The 24047-nt window shown below is 54.0% G+C and overlaps 1 protein-coding gene across 4 annotated transcripts in view; it reads left to right on the forward strand.

The window, feature by feature from the left end:
* The window catches only part of LOC149119678 (uncharacterized), a 119999-nt gene that overhangs the window by 91154 nt on the left and 4798 nt on the right, over positions 1 to 24047 (forward strand). For 2 of the 4 annotated variants that reach the window (XM_089324037.1, XM_089324035.1), the window contains 3 exons: positions 375 to 450; positions 4650 to 4726; positions 11359 to 16097. Coding sequence is in view for 2 of the 4 variants with exons in the window: in XM_089324035.1 (XP_089180161.1) it covers positions 375 to 450; positions 4650 to 4726; positions 11359 to 11383 (178 nt within the window). In the remaining 2 variants the exon portion in view is untranslated. Of the gene's footprint in view, positions 1 to 374; positions 451 to 4649; positions 4727 to 11358; positions 16098 to 19217; positions 19294 to 19816; positions 19885 to 24047 lie in introns of those variants that run through there. The other 2 variants (XM_089324034.1, XM_089324036.1) reach the window with 2 other exon arrangements.

The raw sequence follows: 24047 nt of genomic DNA on the forward strand, positions 1-24047 counted from the left end.
GTCAAAGAGAGGGTACTCCTGAGTCCCCCGGAAAGGACCTGGCAGGTGAAGTCATCTGTCCTCTGCCCTCACAGGAGTTCTCTGCATGAGAAAAACCTCTTTTAGCAGCCCCCACTTAGCCTTGCACAGTTCCCAAAGCTGAGTATGTTGATGTTCAGGCTGCACATTCTTCAGAATTCCTGGGTGACCCCTGACTTGATGGTGGACAGTAAGGCCCTCTCTGTAGTGGCTGGGAGGACTGCTCATGGATTGAGGAACATCTGCTGTTTTATTGCAAGCAGAGGGACAGAGAGACAGGGAAGCACAGCCAGTCCCAGGTACTGTGTGTGCTGGGTTGTGGGTGAGTGATGAGTGTTGTTTCTCCTGCTTTTCAGGAAGAGTCTCTTCATGCCGTGGCAACAACAGAGGTCCTGCGGTGTCAGCAGCCCTCAGGAAGGAGACAGTGCTGAGGTAGGTGGGATCCTCACACAGGGCAGTGCTGTTCACCTGCCTGGTAGAAGGGGCTCCCGGCTCCCGAGTGAGGTCCTCACGGTGGGACGACCCCCCAGTAGGAGATGGGGGATTAATTAACTCTGAACTGTGTGTCCGTTAAGGGAGTGGGCATAGCTCCACGGAATGGGAGGTCAGATACCAGGGGGCAGGGGAGATGGGAAGGGATAGGCCTGCTTCCCTGTGAGGCCATCTGTCCTGGGGGAGAAGTGAGGTAGGCCCCGCATGGGCAGGGCTGTCTCTTGCAGACCCATTGGAAATGCAGGGTTTTCAGGCCTTTGCTTTCCTGTGCTGGAGCCTGGGCCCCTTCCTATGGATGCCTGTTCCTCCGGTGATCTCCCGATGTGTCCTGGGCACACATCAATGTCCTGAGACCCTCCTTTAGGCCATTTGGGATTCATCAACATTTGTTGCTGGAATTGCTACACGGTGCTCAGGCTGTATCCTGGGGCTGTCCTCTCAGTCTCGTTCTTGGTCTCTCCAGGCTACTCGTTTTCTGTCTTGACTGACCAAGAAAAAAGGTGCTATCATCAGATGTCACGCCCTTTCTGGGTAAAACGTAGCTTCTCACTGACTCAAATGATGTGTCTTCATTAACATTTTCGTCTGCTGTTGCCCATAGCTGCCAGTGCCTTTCCTTGTTGAGACTCCTCTCCATTAACACATGACCCATCCACACATTTCTGCTGCAAACCCCTGGTGAGAATTGTTGAGCAGTTGCTCATGAGTCATGAATTAGGTAGTAGGGTTGTTGTGGCCCCTGTAGCAGTCCTGAGTAGGAGTGTGCTCCAGGTTGTGGATCCATGGTCAGGAGGAGCGAAGGGTAGCTTCACACATGGAGGTGACCGTCCCCAGGACCAGTGCATTCTCATCACCTTCCGGTAGCTCCTAAAGCAAGTGCGGCTGTGCCCTCCATTCTGCTCCCACCTGCTTCACTGATTCATTCCCACCTCAAGTGCAGAGACCTCCTTTCTCAGTGTGCATTTGTGTGCTGTTCCCCTTGCTTTTGCAGACCCCACATCTGTCATATCTGCTGTGAAGAGAGAGTGCTTAAATTAACCTACTAGCACTAGTATGTTTCCCTGAGTAACTTCTGAGAGTTGTGACAGTTGTTCCTGTGTCTTGTGTGTGTGAGGGGGTGAGTGTATGTGTGTGCCTGTCTGTGTGTCTTCAGTGTGTTCCTTGTTCCTGTCCGGCCTGAGTGTGGGCCCCTCCTTGTCTGCAGACCTTGGCAGAGCCCTGTGAGAGGCGGCAGCACTGGGGCCTGTGGTCCTGGGATAGCCGAAACTCCTCACTCTGCTCCTTCCCAGCATCTCTGTGAGCCTGCCCTGTCATCATGTCAGTGTGGCCTCAGTGAGTGTCAGCATGTCTGACAGCCCTGCACCTCCTGGGCTAGCTGGCAGTGCACAGCCCAGTCAGAAGGTCCCACTGAATCTAGTGTTGAGTCAGCTGAGTTCCCAGCCTGTGACTCCCTGGGTTGGAATACGGGAGGATTGAAATGGCCTCCATGGAAAGGGGGCAGCTCAGCTAGGCATGGGGTCCTCCACAGCTGGGCGTGCCCTGACCCTCAGTGCTGTGGGGCTTGTCCCCAGGGCAGCCTAGGAGGAGTGTGCTGAGGCCAGGCTGGGCGGGCACTTTTTCCGTGCAGCACCCAGGGCTGTGCAGTTCCTGCTCCTCCTCCCCTCACAGCCAGGCAGAGTAGCCCTGTTGGGTCCCTGCTGAACAGCGCTGGGCGTTTTTTGCTGCGGGAAGGGAGGAGGGAGGAGGTGCAGAGGGCAGGACGAGTGGCATTTGTGGTGCAATACTGCCATCAAGAGGAAATAGTTTCTAGATCTCAGCAGTTGTTTGGCTATGCGCCTGCGCAGGACTGGATGGCAGGGAAGTGAGCTCTCAGGTGATCCGAGGGCCGTACCCTAGGAGGGCTCACAGGCCTTGGAGATCCTGGCCAGCTCGGCACTCTGGTCCTGTGATCTGTACAGGCCCTGGACATAGGTATTTGCGGGGTGCCAAGATCCAGGGTCCCTGGCAGCTTTGACCAACCAAGACAGAACTCTGGAGCCTGGTGACAGCCATACTTGGGTGGGGCTGGTGGAAGCCTGAGCCTCTAAGACTTATGTGGGCTAAGGCCTCCATTTTCTTTCTCTGCAATCTACTGTGGTATCAGGGTACTGGGGTTAGGTGAACTAGGACCCCGTAAGGATTCCTTCAGCCTTGACGCCACCTCTTTAAATACCACAGAGCTTTTCCAGTTTCAAAATCTGCTGTGGCAGAGAAGGAAGCAAATCCATTTTCCTTCCCCGGTTCCTGGTGTACAGAAATTACACTCAGCCTCCCGGTGAACTCCCATGAGGTCTCCAGTCCCAGCAGGAGCGTGGAACTAGATTCGTGACAGTGGTGCCCCTTAGTGTAACAGCTGGGTTTTATGAGAGGCCAAATGTCCGCCAGAAGTTCAATGCTAAATAGCAGTAAGTGGCAACCACTGAAGAGTGCCCTCTACTACCGCCTCCCCTTGGCTGTCCTGGAGACCCAGTGTAATCCGTTTGTGAGTCTGTTTCCATTGGTTTCAAACCCCCCTAACAGGGCACCTCCCAGAGTGGCCATAGCCACTTTTAGGAACCCCCAAGTACCACCAAAACACCAGTCACCTATCAAGCATTCACCTAGGGGTCTACTTAGACAACGTGCAAGCCATAGTTCAAATGCTACTGCTTGATGGCCGTGTTGCTCCAGATATGTACGCTGCCTGTCCTGTCCTCTGCCTCCACCTTTTCAGTGTGGGCTGCTGATGCCTTAGAAACACTTAGAGCCAGGGGTCCCAGCTCCAAGGTGCGAGGCAGCTCTGGTCCAACGTGGCAGAGTTGAGGAAGCTGGTGTTGGACATGTCTGAGTGGAGGTAGTGGATCTCTGTTCAACGGAGACCTTAGTGGATCTGGGGCAGTGGCCTTGATGCCATTTGCCTCCTGTCCCATTCCTTAGAAGGCTCATGGCCATTGTGTGATGTCAGCTACAACCATTACTTCCGTGTTGAATCTGCATTGTAAAAGACCAGAGAAATCCTCCAGTTTCAAAATCTGCTTATTGAAGAGGAGGTTTTATTCCTCTGTTCCTGCGTCACGGAAGTTACACGCAGCCTCCCTGTGAACTCCTGTGAGGTTCCCATTCTCAGCAGGAGCGTAGAACCAGAGTCCTGATGTCAGTGGTCCTTACAGAAGCAGCTGGGATTACAGGGGCCCTACTGGGGGAATGGGATCCTTGCAGTGTGGGAGGAGCCTGCAGAGGCAGTGGGCAGGGAGGGATCTCACCTCTGAGTGCTCATGATTGCTGGGAGCAGAATGGGCATGAACTACACAGAACCTGAACAGAAGTGGACCTGTAACTCTTACTGGTTCTGCTCTGTTCCCCAAAATCAGGAGTTCTCCACCTGCAGTATCAGGAGGCCACATGCTCAGTGGAAGACTTAGTTCTCAATTGCAGAGTGAGGTGGCCCCTGGGGACTGCCTTTCCCTGCCTCCCCACCCGGGCTGTGCTGGATACCCAGGTCCTGTGGATGTGTGACTGCTCCCATCTGTGTGATACCCACCTAGGAGGCCCCTGCTGGGGTAGACCAGGCCACTTAGAGGACCCGCTGAGGGCCTCCAGCCCACCCTTGCAAAACAAACCTCCTACCAGGGATGTACAAAGAAGGACCAGACGCCATACTCAAATCGTGATTGCCTGATCACAGTGTTGCTCCAGAAATGCTGCCCGTCCTGTCCCTCCCACCTCTGCCTCCACCTTTTGTGCATGAAAGTACAAACGTGTGGCCCCAAATACTCTAGGCCTTAGAATCACTGTTTGGTGAATGTGGATACTGACGGAAGTGGTTTCCTCTTTTCTTTTCTCTCCTTGCAGTGTTTATGTGTACAGAACAACAGAAGACCAGGATATCTGTATTTCCCTTCATATGTCAGCTTGCATGAGCATTTTAGGCCCTAGCATCAGGGCATGCACTCACCAGGGTTCTGGGCACACTGGGAGAATTTATAAAGACCTGATAAGGTCTGGTCATCTGAGGTAGTGTTTTGCATTCCTGTGGATCTTGAGTCCTAACATCATGAAGGATGAGTTCAAGTATTTCCTCTCCTGTCATGTCCTTAGTTGCTCTCTTTTGTCCTTTGCAGCCCATCCAAGAGAGAGAGGACGGGCAGACTTCCCAAGTCAGCATGTCTTCCAGATCAAGGCACAGGAGGAGGCCCAGGTAAGAAGCAGGACATTGTGGGGGCAGTGGAAGTGACAGGGCCCACATCAGATGGGAGGACAGGGAGGACGATGCCCTGGCTCACCTCCCTGGGTCCAAGGTTGTCACTCACTATGGAGAGTCCCAGGTTGTATCCTCATGGTGTGGAGGAGTCCCGAGTGGATTTGTACGTGAAGGTGAATCTGTCCAGGACCCGTGGGTTTGCTACACCATCCAGGTAGCTCCACCTACAAATATGGCTACGCTTCCCTTTTGGCCCCGCATTTACATATTCATTGTCACCTGCCTGTCAGATACTTTCTCACCTCCCATCTTACTCAATCATGTGTGCATATGTGTACTATTCCCCTTGCCGAGATGCCTCCTAAATTACAAGTTAGCAGTAGTGTGTTTGTCCCCCAGCCTGCATGTGGGAGTTCTCAAGCCATTGACCCTTAGTCTGGTGCAAGGAGAGGCGGTGTCTTTGGTGTGGCACTGCCTGCTGTGTTGAGTGGCAGTGAGTGTGGGATGCTCATTGTCTGCAGCCCAGGGGTGAGACATGTGAAAGCAGACCTATACTGAGGTCTTTGGTACTTGGATGGTTGTAACTCCAAACTCTCCCCTTTTTCCCAGTGTTTTGTGTCTGTATCCATTTTGTATTGCTGCTTGAGATTTTAGGGGAAACTAACTTGTGATTGAACTGATCTAAATCTCTGCCTGCCCAGGACCTCCTGGACAAGCTGGCATCCCAGGTGCAGTCACAAGGTTCTAGTCTGACTGTTGCAGGGTGGCCTTGGGTCCAAGCCTGTGGGGACCTTGCTTGGATCCCTGAGGGTTGATGCCAACTGTCTTACAGGACAGAGCATGGTTGGCTGAGCTAGGTGCAGGTGCCCTATCCTGCCTGGGGTGCCATGAGGAGGATCCTTTGTGTGCTGGTCCTGAGGGCAGTGAGGAGCAGCATACTGAGGCAAGGATGTGCTGGCACAGTACTGGGTAGCACCCAGAGCTGTGCAGTAGCTCCTCCTTCTCCCCTCAGAGCCAGGCCTCGTTTCCATACTGGGCACCCACTGGACAGTGCTTTGTGTTTTTTCCTGCACGAAGGGTAGAGGGAGGACCTGCGTCACAGCACAGTAGACATTTATGGTACAACACTGCCATCAAGAGGAAGTCATTCATGGATCCCGCCAGCCCTGGCGGCTAGTGCACTTGTGTGGGACTGTCTTGACAGGGAAGTGAGGGCCATGGGAGGGCTCAAGAGTTCTTGGAGACCCAGTGGAAGGTTGGCCACCATGCCATAGGTGCTGTGAAGGGCCCAGATTCACGCAGGGACAGGGGGCTGACCTCCAAGGTTCCTGTCAGCTACAGACCAGCAAACCAGAGCCCAGTATTCTGGTGGCGGCCATGTCTGGGCGGAGCTAAGGGGTGCCTCAGCGCTGGAGCCCTGAATGGCACCTGTGGGCAATTTCCTCACCCTCTTGTCTTAGGAGTAAAATGGGGAGACTCCCCTCTAGCCTGACTTTTGAGGAATCTTTGCTGGGTTTTAGGCTGTCCTTGTTGAAGGTGTACAGGGGCTTGTAGATAGAAATTGTTTTTCATGGGCCCTCATACAAACTGGTGCATTTTCTGTTTTTTGTCTTCTCCAAGGTCATCGAGTCAAGTCTACCTGCCTCTCAGATCCTGTTTCCTAAAACTTGGTCTCTGTTAGCATTGCCAGTTAATGTAGTGATGTGCTTGGGTCCGAACCTATGGAGACTTGTCCTGGATCCCCGAGGCCTGAAGTGCCTACGGTGCTGCCAGGCTAGGCACAGGTGCTCTACCCCTGCTGGGCGTGCCATCAGGAGCATCCATTGTGCCCTAGTCCTGAGGGCAGCCAAGGAGCAGTGAGGTCAAGCCGGGCTGTGCAGACACCGGGATGGTGCTGCACCCAGGGCTGTGCAGTAGCTCCTCCTGCTCCCTTCAGAGGCAGGCGGAGCCATCCTGCTGGGTAGCAACCATTCTGCGTTTTTTCCCACATGAAGGGAAGAGGGAGGACCTGAGGGGGAAGGCCAAGTGGCAGTTGCGGTGCAATACCTCCATCAAGTGGAACTTTGTGAATTTCGCCAGGCCTGGGGGCTGTGTGCCTGCGTGGGACCAGCTTGGTGGAGAACTGAGTGCTTAGGCAGGTCTCGGGGCCTGACCTGGGAGGGCTCAGGCCCTTGGAGGCTGGGGCCAGCTCAGGCCCTGGTGTCTTGTGGGCCAGGGTCATGAGTGTCTGGCCCGTGCTCCAGGGTGGGTGGCGGCTGTGGCCCAACTGGGCAGAGCTCTAGGTGGCTGGTGGCGGCCATGTCTGGGCAGGGCTAGAGAAGTCTCCTCAGGCAAGACCTGAGTGGGTCCAGGACAATGACCGGCTGGGGCGCCATTTGCCTCTTGCCACAATTCCTTGAAGCTGTGGGGCCGTTGTTTTAGGTCAGCTCCAATCTGGAAAGGATTCCTTCAGCCTTGGATCTGTATCTTAAAAGACCATCTTGTGACAGAGAATGGAGTTACTATGTTTTTGTTCCTCTGTTCCTGGACCTCCCTGTGAACACCTGTGAGGTCCCCAGTCCCAGCAGGAGCACAGAACCTGGGCCCCGACTCCATGTTTCCTTAGGAGAAGCAGAGGAGTTTACAGGGGCCCTGCTGGGGGAATGGGATCCCTGCAGTGTGGGAGGAGCCTGCAGAGGCAGTGGGCAGGGAGGGATCTCACCTCTGAGTGCTCATGATTGCTGGGAGCAGAATGGGCATGAACTACACAGAACCTGAACAGAAGTGGACCTGCAACTTTTGCTGATATGGTCTGTTCCCCAAAATCGGGAGTTCTCCACCTGCAGTATCAGGAGGCCACATGCTCAGTGGAAGACTTAGTTCTCAATTGCAGAGTGAGGTGGCCCCTGGGGACTGCCTTTCCCTGCCTCCCCACCCGGGCTGTGCTGGATACCCAGGTCCTGTGGATGTGTGACTGCTCCCATCTGTGTGATACCCACCTAGGAGGCCCCTGCTGGGTAGACCAGGTCACTTAGAGGAACTGCTGATGTCCACCCTTGCAAAACAAACCTCCTACCAGGGATGTACAAAGAAGGACCAGACGCCATACTCAAATCGTGATTGCCTGATCACAGTGTTGCTCCAGAAATGCTGCCCGTCCTGTCCCTCCCACCTCTGCCTCCACCTTTTGTGCATGAAAGTACAAACGCGTGGCCCCAAATACTCTAGGCCTTAGAATCAGTGTTTGCTGTCCTAGGGTTCTGAGGGAACTGATTTCCCCATTCTTTGCTCTCCTTGGAATTTTTACGTGTACAAAACAATATACTTCTGTACTTGTCATCATATGTTGTCATTCTTTACTTTTTTTTTTTTTTTTTTTTTTTTTGACAGGCAGAGTGGACAGTGAGAGAGAGAGACAGAGAGAAAGGTCTTCCTTTGCCGTTGGTTCACCCTCCAATGGCCGCCGCGGCCGGCGCTGCGGCCACCGCACCGCACTGATCCGATGGCAGGAGCCAGGTACTTATCCTGGTCTCCCATGGGGTGCAGGGCCCAAGCACTTGGGCCATCCTCCACTGCACTCCCTGGCCACAGCAGAGAGCTGGCCTGGAAGAGGGGCAACCAGGACAGAATCCGGCGCCCCGACCGGGACTAGAACCCTGTGTGCCGGTGCCGCAAGGCGGAGGATTAGCCTAGTGAGCCGTGGCGCCAGCCGTCATTCTGTACATTTTATGCCCTAATACCAGGTCATGCACTCAGCACGTTTCTGGCACATTGGGGGAATTTATAAAGACCTGGTAAGGTGTGGTCTTCTTAGGCAGAGTTGTGCTTTCCCTGGAATCCTGGGTCCTAACTTTATTCGGGATGAGTTCTGAGATTTCCTCTCTTCGTTCTCATTTCTTCTCTTTTGTCCCTTTGCAGCCCATCCCAGTGAGAGGACAGGGTGATTTCCCAAGTCAGCGTCTCATCCAGTTCAAGGACTCAGGAGTGGGCCTGATAGCAGGGCATTGTGGGGCAGCAGGAAGTGACAAGGCCTACCTCATATGGGAGTACAGGGAGGATGATGCCTTCCCTGGCTCACTTCCCTTGGTTTGTTTCTGTGGGGAGCAAACCGGACTAGACTGAGTAACTGGAATTAAGACTTATTCTATGCATCTGCTCTCCCACAATATGGCGCTGGGAGAGAAGTAAACAGCTTCCGCACAGCTGCCTCCAGTTCAACTAATAAACTGTAGGACTTGCTCCTGATTGGAGAGCAGCGTACTCGGCGTGTGGGCAGCCGAGTTGGGATTGGTGGAAGAGGACTATAAAGGAGGAGAGAGACGGCATGCACCAGGAACATCTATGGGGAACATCTAAGGGAACCCGTGCAGCCCCCGAGAAAGCCGGCCGGCGGTGTGCCACTCCCCTGCGGAAGTGGGGAATGCGGCCAGGGGGAACTGCCCTTCCACGGAGGTGGAAGGGACAGTAGCCAACCCGGGAAGAACCAGCAGCAAACCCGGGGAGGGCCGAGCAGACAAAAAGAACAGCGCAGGGTCCTGTGTCGTTCCTCCACGAAGAGGGGGAGCGACAGTTTCTTCCTATGTAGTGTCCCGGGTGTGGCTTCATGATTTGGAGGAGTACAGAGCAGCTCCGCACATGTAGGTGTGCTTGTCCAGTAACAGTGGGTTTGCTTTACCTTCCAGGTAGCCCCAAATGCAAATATGGCTCTGCTCCCCATTCATTCAGCCCCATCCATTCATTCTCATCTCCTTACTTAATCATGTGTGCATGTATGTACTATTCCCCTTCCTGCGATTCCTCCTAAATAACAAGCTAGCAGTAGTGTGTGTGTCCCTCAGCCTGCATGTGGGAGTTCTCAAGCCTTTGACCCTTCATTAGGTACAAGGAGAAGCGGTATCTTTGTGGTACCTAGGTGTGCTCCTGAGTGGCGTCAGTGTGGGATGCTGATCATCGGCAGACCAAGGATGAGGCACGTGAACGCAGACAGGTAGTGAGGCGAGCAGTACTGGGATGGCTGTAACTCCAAATTCTCCCCTCCTTACCATTGCCTCTGTGTCCCTATCCTTTATGTCTGGCTGCCTGAGACTTTATGGCATCCTGGCTTATAATTCACTCAGTCAAAATATGTGGCAGGCCTGGGCCTTCTGGGCAAGCTCATGTCACAGGGCTCAGTGACAAAGTCCGAGTCCAGCTGTTGCGGGGTGGGCTTTAATTGAATCATGGGGCCCTTGCCTGGATCCCCAAGAGCTAAAGCCAGGTGCGATGCAGACAATGCAGTCCGCCTAGGCCCAGGTGCCCTACACCTGCTGAGGTTGCCCTTGGGAGTGTCCCTTGCATGGTAGTCCTGAAGGTAGTGCAGGAGCAGTGTGCTGAGGCCAGGCTGCAAAGATATGGGGATGGTACAGCACGCAGTGCTGTTCTGTAGGTCCTCTTGCTTCACAGACAGCCCAGCAGAGCGACCACGCTGGGCTCCCTGTGGGCTAACTGGGAGTTTTTTGCTGTGCGAAGGGCGGGGGGTGGGGGCAGGGCAGGTGGCATTTGTGGTACAATACTGCCATCAAGAGGAAGAAGTTTGTGGATCCCGCCAGCCGTGGTGGCTGTGCGCTTGCGCGGGACTGTCTTGGCAGGGAAATGTATGTGTAGTGGGATGTCGGGATATACTCTGAAAGGGCTCAGAGCTCATGGAGGCCCGGTCTAGGACGTTCCCAGCATCATGTGGGCTCTGGAGGACCCAGACACAGATGGGGCCTAGGGGGCCAAGCTCCAGCATGCAGTGCAACTGCGGCCCAGCCCAGCAGAGCTTAGGAGCGCATAGTGGCCGTGCCTGGGCGGAGCCAGTAGAAATCTGCTCAGCCAGGACCTGAGTGGATCCAGGTTAGAGGCTGGGGCTCCCTCTACCTCCTTTCTCTTGCCCTGGGAACTGCAGGGTCATTGGGTTAGGTGAGGTCAAGACCCAAAAGAACACTTTCAGCCTTGGGTTTACCCCCAGAAAACTGCAGAGCTCTTTTAATTTAAAAGTCATCCCCTGTTAGAGGCAGTGCTGCTCCATTTTCTTTTCTGTGTTCCTTACACTCAGCCTCCCTGTGAACAACCGGGAGGTCCCCAGTCCCGTTAGGAACATGGATCCGGAGGTCTGACTGCAGAGGTCCTGCAGGGTGGGGTGGTGGTGATGGATGGGATCCTTGCTGGTGTGGCAGAAGCCAGTAGAGGAAGTGTGTCTCCCCTCTGAGTCCCTGTAATTGACCAAGTCTCATCCAATACAAAGCCAAAAGTCAGGAGCCAGAAGCTTTATCTGGGTCTCCCACATGGGTGCAAGGGCCCAAACTCTTGGACTAGCTTCTGCTGCTCCTGCAGGCACATCAGTAGGGAGGTAGATCAGAAATGAACAGCCAGCACCTGAACTGGCACCCATATGAGATGCTGGCATTGCAGGTGGTGGCTTTACCCACTATACCACAATGCTGAGTTACATGCAAATGCCCTAAAATCCTGTTAACCATTCGTCAGGTTTCTGAGCACACTTGGAGACTTTGTAAAGCCCTGGTAAGATCTTGTCTTCTGGGAATCTTGGGTCCTAACTTCATGTAGGATGAGTTCCAGGATTTCCTCTCTTCTTATTTCCTCAGTTCCTCTCTTTTGTCCCTTTTCAGTTCATCCCAGAGAGAAGACAGGTGACTTCCCAAGCCAGAATCTCTTCCAGGTCAAGGACATGATAGCATGCCTGGGTGGGAAGTTGGACATTGTGGGAGCAGCACGAAGTGCACATCAGGTGGGAGGACAGAGGATGAAGCCCAGCCCCACCCCCGTGGTCCTAGGTAGTCATGTCTTTAGAGTGCCCCAGGCTGGGGTTGCATGGTGTGGAGGAGGTGAGAGTGGCTGCACACATGGAGAACACCTTGTCCAGGACCTTGGTGTGCTTTACCTTCCAGGTAGCTCCAATGCAGGTGTGGCTGTGCCCCCATTCATTCCTGTGCCTACATTGATTCATTCCACCTGCACGCGCGGACCTGTTGTCACCTCTGAAGTTAATTGATCAAGAATACATCTGTGTCTACTCCCCTTCCTTTTCTATCCCCACATCTGCCTCAGAGATCACTGGTGGATACAGATTCTTCCTACTTAATGCCCTAGTCAAGGATATATCCCTCAGCCACCATCTGAAGAGTTCTCAGGTGACTGACCTTGGGTCAGGTGCAAGTAGAGTGGGAGTCTTTGTTGTGACACCTGGCTTCCCTCCAGATTGACTACAGTGTGGGATCCTCATGGCAGCAGAATGGTGGGGGGGAGGCGGCTTGTGAGAATACAGAGGCACTGAGGCCTGTGGTCCTAGGATGCTGATTATACCTTACTCTCTGATCCTTCCCAGTACCTCTCGGTCCCTGTACTTGCCTGCCTTTCTGTGACTTCCTGTTATACAAGCCTATCCACAACACAGTCAGAATGTGTGGCCACCATGGACCTCATGGTCAGGCTCGCCTTGCAGAGAGCAGTGACAGGTCTGATTTGACCTTTCCCAGGTGGTCTGGGTCCCAGGCTTTGGGCACCTTGTCTGGATTTCCTGCTAACAGATCTGGCCTCTAGTGGCAGTGGTGCAGCTTGGGTAGGTGTGGGGAGCAGCCCGGACTAGACTGTTACTGGAATTAAGACTTATTCTATGCATCTGCTCTCCCACAATATGGCGCTGGGAGAGAAGTAAACAGCTTCCGCACAGCTGCCTCCAGTTCAACCAATTAACTGTAGGACTTGCTCCTGATTGGAGAGCAGCGTACTTGGCGTGTGGGCAGCCGAGTTAGGATTGGCGGAAGAGGACTATAAAGGAGGAGAGAGACGGCATGCACCGGAAACATCTATGGGGAACATCTAAAGGGAACCCGTGCAGCCCCCGAGAAAGCCGGCCGGCGGTGTGCCGCTCCCCTGCGGAAGTGGGGAATGCGGCCAGGGGGAACTGCCCTTCCACGGAGGTGGAAGGGACAGTAGCCAACCCGGGAAGAACCAGCAGCAAACCCGGGGAGGGCCGAGCAGACGAAAGAACAGCGCAGGGTCCTGTGTTGCTCCTCCACGAAGAGGGGGAGCGACATAATGGTGCCGTGACTCGGATATGAAGCCTAGGCAGGGTTTAGTGTCGTTCCCCCATGAAGACGGGGAGCGACATAATGGTGCCGTGACTCGGATATGAAGCCTAGGCAGGGCTTAGTGTCGTTCCTCCACGAAGAGGGGGAGCGACATAATGGTGCCGTGACTCGGATAGGAAACCTAGCTCGGATAGGAAACCTAGCTCGGATAGGAAACGTGACTCGGATAGGAAACTTAGGACGGATATGAAACTTAGGAGGGAAGAAACGGGAAGAAACGGGAAGAACTAGGGAAAATATCGGAGAGAGAGACTAGCAAACAGCCTAGGGAAAAGCCGGACGAAAAAGGTGCCGGAAGAAGCTATTGAAAGCCTAGGCATAGACTCAGATACGGACTACGGGGGGAAGCTGGGAGAAATCTCTAAGGTCGAAAGCGAAAGTGAAAGCTAGAACAAACAGACTCGGACGCGGACTGTGGGGAGAGGCCAGGAGAAATGAGGGAGGAATATCGTTGGAGGAAAGCTTGGGGAAACATACCGGGTAGAGAAAAATGTTAGGGAAATTGAAGCCGCGGGGGGCAGGCCAAGGCGGAAACGAAAGCCACTTTGGGATTCTCAAGTTAGCCCGGGAATAGGGGGCGAAAAGTTAAAACCAGAAGCTGAGACGCAAGCCAGATTGGGATCCGTCTGATTAGCCCGGGGAGCAAAGGACGGGAAGCCAAATCGTGGGGCGGAGACGTACGCTGGGTTGAATTCGCCAGGCTAGCCCGGGGAACTTGGATTGAATGCTAGTGGTGGAGACGCAAGCTACGCTGTGTTACTCGCGGAAGCCGCCGCGTGCAGAGAGAGCACGGGGCGTGAATAGATAGGGAACGCTGGCGTAGGCCGTGGTTCAGACGCGAAAGGGTTAAGCGTGGAGACCGCGGAGCGCGCGAAGCCGCGGAGCGCGCAAAGCCGAGCCGCGCAAAGCCGGGAAGCTGCGCAGATGAGAGAGGCGCGCGGGCTGAAGCGGCGCAGAGCCGGGAACCCGCCAGCGGGGCGAGGTGCCGGAAAGCCGCAGGGATAAGAGAAACAGAAGTTTGGAAGTGAAGTAAAAGAGAAATAGGAATGTTGGCAGACAGAAGTAAAATGGGAGAAATAGAAATGCCCGGAGATAGAGAAATAGAGAAAAATAAGGCCTCCCCTCAACATGCCAATTAGAAGGCTTGGATTCGGTCTGCCCGATTAGTGAGGCGATGAGTACCTGGGCGGCTAGCCGCAGGTCACCGAAGACAGGCACGAATTAACATCAGTAAAGCTTCCCCACAATGCAACAATTAGGAGGCTTGGATTCGGTCTGCCTGATTTAAGGCGGTAAGCGCCAGCAAAGCTCGACCAGAGTATGAGCTGCAGGTCACCGAAGATAGGCACAAACCAACACTAATAAGTCTCCCCCACAATACGGCAATGAGAAGGCTTGGATTCGGTTTGCCTGATAGGTTTTGTAAACACCTGCAGGCAGTTCTAGCAGAGCAGAGCATGCGCTGCAGGGCACCGAACACAGGCACGCATCAGCGCCTAAAAACCTCCTCACAATGGCGAAGAGAGGACCCGGATTCGGTTTTCCTGATTGATAGGACTTGTAAGAGCCTGTGGCAACTCTAGCAAGTAGAGCAGAGTGTGTGTCGCGGGACACCGAAGACAGGCGCGTATCAACGCCAAAAAATAAAAAGAAAGGGGGATCTGTGGGGAGCAGCCCGGACTAGACTGTTACTGGAATTAAGACTTATTCTATGCATCTGCTCTCCCACAATATGGCGCTGGGAGAGAAGTAAACAGCTTCCGCACAGCTGCCTCCAGTTCAACCAATTAACTGTAGGACTTGCTCCTGATTGGAGAGCAGCGTACTTGGCGTGTGGGCAGCCGAGTTAGGATTGGCGGAAGAGGACTATAAAGGAGGAGAGAGACGGCATGCACCGGAAACATCTATGGGGAACATCTAAAGGGAACCCGTGCAGCCCCCGAGAAAGCCGGCCGGCGGTGTGCCGCTCCCCTGCGGAAGTGGGGAATGCGGCCAGGGGGAACTGCCCTTCCACGGAGGTGGAAGGGACAGTAGCCAACCCGGGAAGAACCAGCAGCAAACCCGGGGAGGGCCGAGCAGACGAAAGAACAGCGCAGGGTCCTGTGTTGCTCCTCCACGAAGAGGGGGAGCGACATAATGGTGCCGTGACTCGGATATGAAGCCTAGGCAGGGTTTAGTGTCGTTCCCCCATGAAGACGGGGAGCGACATAATGGTGCCGTGACTCGGATATGAAGCCTAGGCAGGGCTTAGTGTCGTTCCTCCACGAAGAGGGGGAGCGACATAATGGTGCCGTGACTCGGATAGGAAACCTAGCTCGGATAGGAAACCTAGCTCGGATAGGAAACGTGACTCGGATAGGAAACTTAGGACGGATATGAAACTTAGGAGGGAAGAAACGGGAAGAAACGGGAAGAACTAGGGAAAATATCGGAGAGAGAGACTAGCAAACAGCCTAGGGAAAAGCCGGACGAAAAAGGTGCCGGAAGAAGCTATTGAAAGCCTAGGCATAGACTCAGATACGGACTACGGGGGGAAGCTGGGAGAAATCTCTAAGGTCGAAAGCGAAAGTGAAAGCTAGAACAAACAGACTCGGACGCGGACTGTGGGGAGAGGCCAGGAGAAATGAGGGAGGAATATCGTTGGAGGAAAGCTTGGGGAAACATACCGGGTAGAGAAAAATGTTAGGGAAATTGAAGCCGCGGGGGGCAGGCCAAGGCGGAAACGAAAGCCACTTTGGGATTCTCAAGTTAGCCCGGGAATAGGGGGCGAAAAGTTAAAACCAGAAGCTGAGACGCAAGCCAGATTGGGATCCGTCTGATTAGCCCGGGGAGCAAAGGACGGGAAGCCAAATCGTGGGGCGGAGACGTACGCTGGGTTGAATTCGCCAGGCTAGCCCGGGGAACTTGGATTGAATGCTAGTGGTGGAGACGCAAGCTACGCTGTGTTACTCGCGGAAGCCGCCGCGTGCAGAGAGAGCACGGGGCGTGAATAGATAGGGAACGCTGGCGTAGGCCGTGGTTCAGACGCGAAAGGGTTAAGCGTGGAGACCGCGGAGCGCGCGAAGCCGCGGAGCGCGCAAAGCCGAGCCGCGCAAAGCCGGGAAGCTGCGCAGATGAGAGAGGCGCGCGGGCTGAAGCGGCGCAGAGCCGGGAACCCGCCAGCGGGGCGAGGTGCCGGAAAGCCGCAGGGATAAGAGAAACAGAAGTTTGGAAGTGAAGTAAAAGAGAAATAGGAATGTTGGCAGACAGAAGTAAAATGGGAGAAATAGAAATGCCCGGAGATAGAGAAATAGAGAAAAATAAGGCCTCCCCTCAACATGCCAATTAGAAGGCTTGGATTCGGTCTGCCCGATTAGTGAGGCGATGAGTACCTGGGCGGCTAGCCGCAGGTCACCGAAGACAGGCACGAATTAACATCAGTAAAGCTTCCCCACAATGCAACAATTAGGAGGCTTGGATTCGGTCTGCCTGATTTAAGGCGGTAAGCGCCAGCAAAGCTCGACCAGAGTATGAGCTGCAGGTCACCGAAGATAGGCACAAACCAACACTAATAAGTCTCCCCCACAATACGGCAATGAGAAGGCTTGGATTCGGTTTGCCTGATAGGTTTTGTAAACACCTGCAGGCAGTTCTAGCAGAGCAGAGCATGCGCTGCAGGGCACCGAACACAGGCACGCATCAGCGCCTAAAAACCTCCTCACAATGGCGAAGAGAGGACCCGGATTCGGTTTTCCTGATTGATAGGACTTGTAAGAGCCTGTGGCAACTCTAGCAAGTAGAGCAGAGTGTGTGTCGCGGGACACCGAAGACAGGCGCGTATCAACGCCAAAAAATAAAAAGAAAGGGGGATCTGTGGGGAGCAGCCCGGACTAGACTGTTACTGGAATTAAGACTTATTCTATGCATCTGCTCTCCCACAATATGGCGCTGGGAGAGAAGTAAACAGCTTCCGCACAGCTGCCTCCAGTTCAACCAATTAACTGTAGGACTTGCTCCTGATTGGAGAGCAGCGTACTTGGCGTGTGGGCAGCCGAGTTAGGATTGGCGGAAGAGGACTATAAAGGAGGAGAGAGACGGCATGCACCGGAAACATCTATGGGGAACATCTAAAGGGAACCCGTGCAGCCCCCGAGAAAGCCGGCCGGCGGTGTGCCGCTCCCCTGCGGAAGTGGGGAATGCGGCCAGGGGGAACTGCCCTTCCACGGAGGTGGAAGGGATAGTAGCCAACCCGGGAAGAACCAGCAGCAAACCCGGGGAGGGCCGAGCAGACGAAAGAACAGCGCAGGGTCCTGTGTTGCTCCTCCACGAAGAGGGGGAGCGACATAATGGTGCCGTGACTCGGATATGAAGCCTAGGCAGGGTTTAGTGTCGTTCCCCCATGAAGACGGGGAGCGACAGGTAGGTGTAGGTGTAATCCATTTCTGGTGTGGCAGTCAATAGCCTTATCACACAGAGCCTCATGCAGCCCTAGAGAAGGGTGTAGAGGCCACGGTGCACATGTGCAATGACCTTGGAGCACCCAGTGCTCCCTGCAGAGCCAGCCAGAGCAGCCATTCACATCAGTGGCTGTTCTGGTTCTTCACTGAACCGCATTGAGTATTAATTCCCCTCTCTCCACTTACTGATTGATTCATTCATTCTTTCATCCATGTGTACACACATGTTTTCCCATGTATTTAAGTTATGCCCATATGTATTAATGCACATTTTCCAAATTCTTTCTCCCATAACCAACTTGGAAATACTACTGTGCATAGGGATTCCTTCCATTGGAAATTGTCGCCCTTAACATTGCACACTGATCCCTGCCACCATGTCCTTCTGCCGATATGTGAGACTTGTGAGAGCAGACCTGTACTGAGGCCTATGGTACTTGGATGGTTGTAACTCCAAACTCTCCTCTCCTTCCCAGTGTTTTGGGTCTGTATCCATTTTGTCTGGCTGCTTGAAATTTTAGGGGAAACTAACTTGTAATTGAACTGGTCTAAATATCTGCCTTCCCAGGTCCTTCTGGACAAGCTGGCTTCGCACGCACAGTGACAGTGTCCTAGTCTGAAGGTTGCAGGGTGGCCTTGTGTCTATGCCTATGTACACACATGCTTTCTCGTGTATTTAGGATATGCCTGTATGTACATATGTATGTATGTTTTCCTGTTTTCTCCCATAACCCACTTGGCTAATACTACTTTGCATAGGAATTTCCTTCTGTTGAAAATGTAGCCCTTAGCATTGCATACTGATCCCGCCCACCTTGTCCTTCTGCCTGCCACACCTCCTGTGGACCCTCCATACAGTGACAATCAAGTATAATTCTCCTGCTTTTGGCCGGCGCCGCGGCTCACTAGGCTAATCCTCCACCTAGCGGCGCCGGCACACCGGGTTCTAGTCCCGGTCGGGGCGCCGGATTCTTTCCCGGTTGCCCCTCTTCCAGGCCAGCTCTCTGCTGTGGCCAGGGAGTGCAGTGGAGGATGGCCCAAGTCCTTGGGCCCTGCACCCCATGGGAGACCAGGAGAAGCACCTGGCTCCTGTCATCAGATCAGCGCGGTGCGCCGGTCGCAGCGCGGCGGCCATTGGAGGGTGAACCAATGGCGACGGAAGACCTTTCTCTCTCTCTCTCTCTCACTGTCCACTCTGCCTGTCAAAAAAAGAAAAAAAAATTCTGCTTTTTATCATTGAAGTGATGAGCGCTAAAGAAAGCAAACATAGCATGGTGAATGTGTCTCATGGTACATTACAGTGCCTGTGTCAGAGGCAAGCACCTGGGGACTGAGACATGGCCTCATCCTCCCAGAACAGCTCTTAACTCTGTAGAGGACAGGGGCAGGTCTGTGTGCAGCTGGAGTGGAGATCTGCCTTCCCAATATCCGTGTACAAGGCCCAGGAGGTACTGTCCAATGGAGGGTCTGTGATTCCATTCACGGATACTGCAGTGATTTTCCGATATGTGTTCCTGTGGTGTCACCAGAGGACACAGATGAGGAGGGACACTCTGTAAGGCCCGATGTCAAAGAGAGGGTACTCCTGAGTCCCCCGGAAAGGACCTGGCAGGTGAAGTCATCTGTCCTCTGCCCTCACAGGAGTTCTCTGCATGAGAAAAACCTCTTTTAGCAGCCCCCACTTAGCCTTGCACAGTTCCCAAAGCTGAGTATGTTGATGTTCAGGCTGCACATTCTTCAGAATTCCTGGGTGACCCCTGACTTGATGGTGGACAGTAAGGCCCTCTCTGTAGTGGCTGGGAGGACTGCTCATGGATTGAGGAACATCTGCTGTTTTATTGCAAGCAGAGGGACAGAGAGACAGGGAAGCACAGCCAGTCCCAGGTACTGTGGGTGCTGCGTTGTGGGTGAGTGATGAGTGTTGTTTCTCCTGCTTTTCAGGAAGAGTCTCTTCATGCCGTGGCAACAACAGAGGTCCTGCGGTGTCAGCAGCCCTCAGGAAGGAGACAGTGCTGAGGTAGGTGGGATCCTCACACAGGGCAGTGCTGTTCACCTGCCTGGTAGAAGGGGCTCCCGGCTCCCGAGTGAGGTCCTCACGGTGGGACGACCCCCCAGTAGGAGATGGGGGATTAATTAACTCTGAACTGTGTGTCCGTTAAGGGAGTGGGCATAGCTCCACGGAATGGGAGGTCAGATACCAGGGGGCAGGGGAGATGGGAAGGGATAGGCCTGCTTCCCTGTGAGGCCATCTGTCCTGGGGGAGAAGTGAGGTAGGCCCCGCATGGGCAGGGCTGTCTCTTGCAGACCCATTGGAAATGCAGGGTTTTCAGGCCTTTGCTTTCCTGTGCTGGAGCCTGGGCCCCTTCCTATGGATGCCTGTTCCTCCGGTGATCTCCCGATGTGTCCTGGGCACACATCAATGTCCTGAGACCCTCCTTTAGGCCATTTGGGATTCATCAACATTTGTTGCTGGAATTGCTACACGGTGCTCAGGCTGTATCCTGGGGCTGTCCTCTCAGTCTCGTTCTTGGTCTCTCCAGGCTACTCGTTTTCTGTCTTGACTGACCAAGAAAAAAGGTGCTATCATCAGATGTCACGCCCTTTCTGGGTAAAACGTAGCTTCTCACTGACTCAAATGATGTGTCTTCATTAACATTTTCGTCTGCTGTTGCCCATAGCTGCCAGTGCCTTTCCTTGTTGAGACTCCTCTCCATTAACACATGACCCATCCACACATTTCTGCTGCAAACCCCTGGTGAGAATTGTTGAGCAGTTGCTCATGAGTCATGAATTAGGTAGTAGGGTTGTTGTGGCCCCTGTAGCAGTCCTGAGTAGGAGTGTGCTCCAGGTTGTGGATCCATGGTCAGGAGGAGCGAAGGGTAGCTTCACACATGGAGGTGACCGTCCCCAGGACCAGTGCATTCTCATCACCTTCCGGTAGCTCCTAAAGCAAGTGCGGCTGTGCCCTCCATTCTGCTCCCACCTGCTTCACTGATTCATTCCCACCTCAAGTGCAGAGACCTCCTTTCTCAGTGTGCATTTGTGTGCTGTTCCCCTTGCTTTTGCAGACCCCACATCTGTCATATCTGCTGTGAAGAGAGAGTGCTTAAATTAACCTACTAGCACTAGTATGTTTCCCTGAGTAACTTCTGAGAGTTGTGACAGTTGTTCCTGTGTCTTGTGTGTGTGAGGGGGTGAGTGTATGTGTGTGCCTGTCTGTGTGTCTTCAGTGTGTTCCTTGTTCCTGTCCGGCCTGAGTGTGGGCCCCTCCTTGTCTGCAGACCTTGGCAGAGCCCTGTGAGAGGCGGCAGTACTGGGGCCTGTGGTCCTGGGATAGCCGAAACTCCTCACTCTGCTCCTTCCCAGCATCTCTGTGAGCCTGCCCTGTGTATTTCCCTGAGACATCATGTCAGTGTGGCCTCAGTGAGTGTCAGCATGTCTGACAGCCCTGCACCTCCTGGGCTAGCTGGCAGTGCACAGCCCAGTCAGAAGGTCCCACTGAATCTAGCGTTGAGTCAGCTGGGTTCCCAGCCTGTGACTCCCTGGGTTGGAATACGGGAGGATTGAAATGGCCTCCATGGAAAGGGGGCAGCTCAGCTAGGCATAGGGTCCTCCACAGCTGGGCGTGCCCTGACCCTCAGTGCTGTGGGGCTTGTCCCCAGGGCAGCCTAGGAGGAGTGTGCTGAGGCCAGGCTGGGTGGGCACTTTTTCCGTGCAGCACCCAGGGCTGTGCAGTTCCTGTTTCTCCCCTCACAGCCAGGCAGAGTAGCCCTGTTGGATCTCTGCTGGACTGCGCTGGGCGTTTTTTGCTGCGCGAAGGGAGGAGGGAGGAGGTGCAGAGGGCAGGACGAGTGGCATTTGTGGTGCAATACTGCCATCAAGAGGAAACAGTTTCTAGATCTCAGCAGTTGTTTGGCTGTGCGCCTGCGCGGGACTGGATGGCAGGGAAGTGAGCGTACAGGGGAGTCCTTTGGAGGGCTGTGCCGTTGGAGGTCTCAGAATCCTTAGAGACCCAGTGTGGTTTGCCGAGACCCTGGAAACGTGCAGGACTTGGGGCTGAGCTTCAAGGTGCGAGACAGCTATGTCCCAGCCAGGCAGAGCTCCGGAGTCAGGTGGCAGCCATGTGTGGGCGGAGCTAGTGGAAGTCTGCTCAGCCAAGACCTGAGTGTCCAGAGCGCCATTTGCTTATCCCCTGTCCCTTAGGAGGCCCAGGGCCATTGTGTTAGGTGAGCTCTGACCAAAAAGGATTGCTTCGTTCTTGAATTTGTATCCTAAAACACCATGGAACTCTTCCGATTTCAAAACCTGCTTATGGGAGAGGAGGTGGCTCATCTGTCCGCCCCCCCCCCCCTCATTGGTTTCTGTGTTACAGAAGGTACATTCAGCCTCCCTATGAACCCCTGTGAGGTTCCCAGTCCCAAGAGGAGCATAGAGCTGGAGTCCTGATGTCAGTGGTCCTTACAGAAGCAGCTGGGGTTACAGGGGCCCTCCTAGGGGAATGGGATCCCTGCAGTGTGGGAGGAGCCTGCAGCAGGAGTGAATGGGAAGGGATGGCACCCCTGCCTACTCAGAATCTCTTTGAGGGGAGTGGCATGAAATACACAGAAACTGAGCAGAAATGGACCTGTAACTCTTACTGGCTCTGCTCTGTTCCCTAAAATCAGGAGTTCTCCAGCTGCTGTATCAGGGGGCCACGTGCCCAGAAGAAACCTTAGTTCTCAGATGCAGAATGCGCGGCTGCTGGGCACTGGCCTTGCCTCCTCGCCCTGGCTGTCCTGGATAGCCAAACTTGGGTGTGCAGCTATGCATTTGTGACTCTGCTGCCATCTGTGTGATCCCACTGAGGAGGCCCCTGCTGGGCTAGACCAGTCCACTTACAGGACACACTGAGTGTGTTCAATCCACCCTTGCAAAACAAACCTCCTACCAAGGGTGTACAAAGAAGTACTAGATGCCGTGCGCAAATCATGATGGTCTGATCACAGTGTTGCTCCAGAAATGCTGCCTGCCCTGACTTTCCCCAACTCTGCCTCCACCGTCTGTCCATGAAAGTACAAAAGAATGACCCCTAATCCCTGATTTGGTGAATTCAGGTACTGAGGGAAGTGGTTGCCCTTTTCTTTTCTCTCTTTGCAATGTATATGTGTACAAAACAACAGAAGACCAGGGTATGTCTGTACTTCCCTTCGTATGTCTGCTTTCATGTGCATTCAGGCCCTAAAATCATGTCATGGTCTCTCCAGGTTTCTGGGCACACTGGGGGAGTTTATAAAGACCTGGTAAGGTGGCGGCTTCTGAGGGAGAGTTGTGCTTTCCTGGGGATCCTTGGTTCTAACTTCTGGAGTATGAGTTCCAGGGTTTCCTCTCTTCTTATTTCCACCTTTCCTCTTTTATCCCTTTGCAAACCATCTCTGAAAGAGGACTGGGTGTCTTCCCAAGTCCGCATCTCTTTGGTCTATGGCACAGGAGCAGGCCTGTGTAGGAAGCAGGGCATTATGGAGGTAGCAGGAAGTGACAGGGCCCGCCTCAGATGGGAGGACAGGGAGGATGACGCCCTGGCTCACCTTCCTGGGCCCAGGTTCATCACTCTGTATGGAGAGACCCAGGTGTGGCTTCAGGGTCTGGAGGGGTACGTAGTGGCTCCAGGTATTGAGGTGACCTTTACTAAACTTCCGGGTAGCTCCACGTGCACATATGCCTGTGTTCCCCCTTTGGTCCCACTCATTCACAGATTCATTGTCACCTGCCTGTCAGATACTTTCTCACCTCCCAGCTTAGTCAATCACGTGTGCATATGTGTTCTATTTCCCTTGCCGAGATGCCTTCTAATTAACATGCTGGCAGTCCTATGTGTGTCCCTCAGCTGCTTGTGAGAGTTCTCAAGCCCTTGACCCTCAGCCAGGTGTGGCACTGCCTGCTCTCTTGAGTGGCATTAGTGTAGGCGCTGATTGTCAGCAGACCAGGGGTGAGACCTGTGAGTGCAGACAGGTATTGAGGCCTGTGGTACAGGGATGGCTGTAGCTTCAAAGTTTCCTGTCCTTCCCTTTGCCTCAGGGTTCCGGTCCTTTATGTCTGGCTGCCTGTGACTTCCTGGCAACCTGCCTTGTAATTCACTCAGTCCAAATATCTGCCAGGCCTGGACCACTTGGGCAAGCTGGCGTCACAGGGCTCAGTGACAGCTGGCCTGCTGGCTGAACTTCCTTGTCATCCCAGGTCATGTCTGTCTTTGGTGTGTTCCTTATTCCTGCCTGGCCCGAGTGTGGGACCCTCGTTGCCTGCAGACCTTGGGAGAATGCTGTGTGAGGAGGCAGGTCCTGAGGCCTGTGGTCCTGGGATGGCTGTGACTCCTCACTCCCTGTTCCCTCCCAGTCCCTCGGGGTTCCTGAGACATCATGTTAAAGTGGCCTGCAGTGACTCAGAATGTCTAACTGTCCTGCACCTCCTGAGCAAGCTGACCATGCAGAACCCAGTGAAAAGTCCCAGTGAGAGTAATGTTGAATCAGTGGGGTTTTGAGCCTGTGAGGCTCTGGGTTGGATTATGGAAGAATGCAAGGAATCCCAGTTCTAAGAGGTGGCTCCTGTAGGCAGGGCATCCTCCACAGCAGGGGTGGGTTCCTTAATGACTAGGTAAGTATTCCTGGTGCCTAGCTTAGCCCAGGAAGGCCATCTAGATTGGTGCTGTGGCATGAGGAGGTTGTGGCACCAGTGCCCTGTGGTAATGCTCCTGCTCCCCTCAGAGCCAGGCGCAGCAGCCATGTTGGACTCGCGCTA

This window comes from Oryctolagus cuniculus, chromosome X, assembly GCF_051225735.1.
Source record: "Oryctolagus cuniculus isolate XC-2025 breed Fujian yellow rabbit chromosome X, ASM5122573v1, whole genome shotgun sequence".
NCBI classification, from domain to species: Eukaryota; Metazoa; Chordata; class Mammalia; order Lagomorpha; family Leporidae; genus Oryctolagus; species Oryctolagus cuniculus.